Source organism: Ruditapes philippinarum, unplaced genomic scaffold (assembly GCF_026571515.1).
Source record: "Ruditapes philippinarum isolate M1 unplaced genomic scaffold, ASM2657151v2 ctg176_1_1_1_1, whole genome shotgun sequence".
In the NCBI taxonomy this organism is placed as follows: Eukaryota; Metazoa; Mollusca; class Bivalvia; order Venerida; family Veneridae; genus Ruditapes; species Ruditapes philippinarum.
In genome coordinates, this window is record NW_026864115.1 from 151,082 (window position 1) to 152,821 (window position 1,740).

General features: G+C 35.1%; 1 protein-coding gene across 1 annotated transcript; it reads left to right on the forward strand.

The window, feature by feature from the left end:
- The first annotated feature begins 260 nt into the window (after window positions 1–260).
- Window positions 261–1,517, forward strand: LOC132724468 (G-protein coupled receptor 84-like). The gene has a single exon (XM_060709337.1). It carries the CDS (start codon window positions 261–263, stop codon window positions 1,515–1,517), a length of 1,257 nt encoding a protein of 418 aa, XP_060565320.1.
- Window positions 1,518–1,740: the final 223 nt, after the last annotated feature.

Here is a 1,740-nt window from a genome sequence, read left to right on the forward strand (position 1 = left end):
TGCAGCTACATGTATATTCAAAAAGCGGTTATGAGTTGAAGAAATATGTATACATAATAACATAAATGAGATAAATATTCCTCCCGAACTCTAAAATCCAATACAAACACGAATATTTTAAATGCAACTACTAACTCGAACATTGTTTTAAATATAAATATCTGTTGGATTCCTGAAATTTTCGGCAATTTTTTTTTCAGAAATTTTATAAACTTGATTTAATAATACATTTATTTCAATTTCTTCTCTTTTTATCAGATATGGAAAATACAACAATTGGAATCCTTAACCTGTTGAACAGTTCAAATGGGGGAAATAATGGAACCTATGCGTATCCCATGTCACCAATCGAACCTGAATATTTCAATATATACAATATATATCTGTACTTGATGATCATTTTTGGTGTGTCCGGCAATATAATCGTGCTTGTCGTGTTCATCTACAACCCTCCTTCTAACACTACCGACTGGTTCATATTCACTATAACAGTCTGCGATTTCATATCTTCGTCTGTCAATGTTCCAGTCTATGCAACTTTCACCAACGGGTTTTGGCGAGTGTATGGAACCACGCTTATATGTAGACTTCACATGTTTTTAAGTCAGTCAATTGTTCTCTCATCGTCATTTCTGATTTGTGGACTGGCTTTGGACAGATATTTAAAGGTTTGCAGGCAGCTGTCATCGTTCACAACAGCTCGTGCACGTAATGTTTGTGTAGTAATAAGTTTACTTACAACAGCGTTGTCCGCACCGGCTTCTGTGATGTATGAAAATCGAGCAGGGCGATGTGTATCGATAGTAATGGATAAAACACTGTTTGCATATTATCTCTTGGTGTTTTTGATATTCATATGTGCGGCAATTATTGTTGTATTTTCTTACTGTAATGTAACAAAGACAGTCATAGATAGCGAGGCCAATGTTGCAAGACATGCTAATAGAACTTATAATCTAAATAGAAGAAATAAAACTTTCTGCTGTTGCATACCGTCTTGTCGCAAAGGAAAAGTAGCACCTTCACTATCCCAGATGTCTCGTAACAGGCCTTCCCGAGATGGCGAACAATCTGTTGGCGCAAGACATGTTATAATAGAAGATAATAAAGACATCATACAAGATCAAAGACAAATACACATGCAAACTATTTCTGACGGGCAAATAACGGCAACTATTAATCAGTCACAACCACCAGACAGGACCACAGATAACAGCATAACGCGTTCAACAGCTTCAAACAATACAAGTAGACAAAGAAGAACATCCAGTCAACGTACTACCCAAATATCATTTTTAGTGTGTACTGTGTTCATTCTCTCTTGGATACCACCCTGGCTTTGCTTTGTTCTCGCATCTATTCCTGGTATGCGCACTGACATCAATGTTGTTAAATTCATGTTATTTGGTAGAATGACTTACCTGGTCAATGGATTTTCAAATCCGATCATATATACATTGCTGAACAAAAAATTTCGGACCCGTATACTTGAAATCTTTTGTTGCAAGAGAATGTAATGATTTGGTCCACTTTATTGAAAGAGAAAATTCATATCCACAATCATTGCTTTGACAAAAGCATTAGTTAATACATTGCATACGATGCTGGTTTACAAATAAATAACTCTGTTGTTGTCTTGTACGAAACTTGTGACTATCAGTATTTATTTTTTTCAAAATAAATAACATCTTAAAGTAATTATAGATATGATATACCGTTCACGCGTAAATAATTTAACCA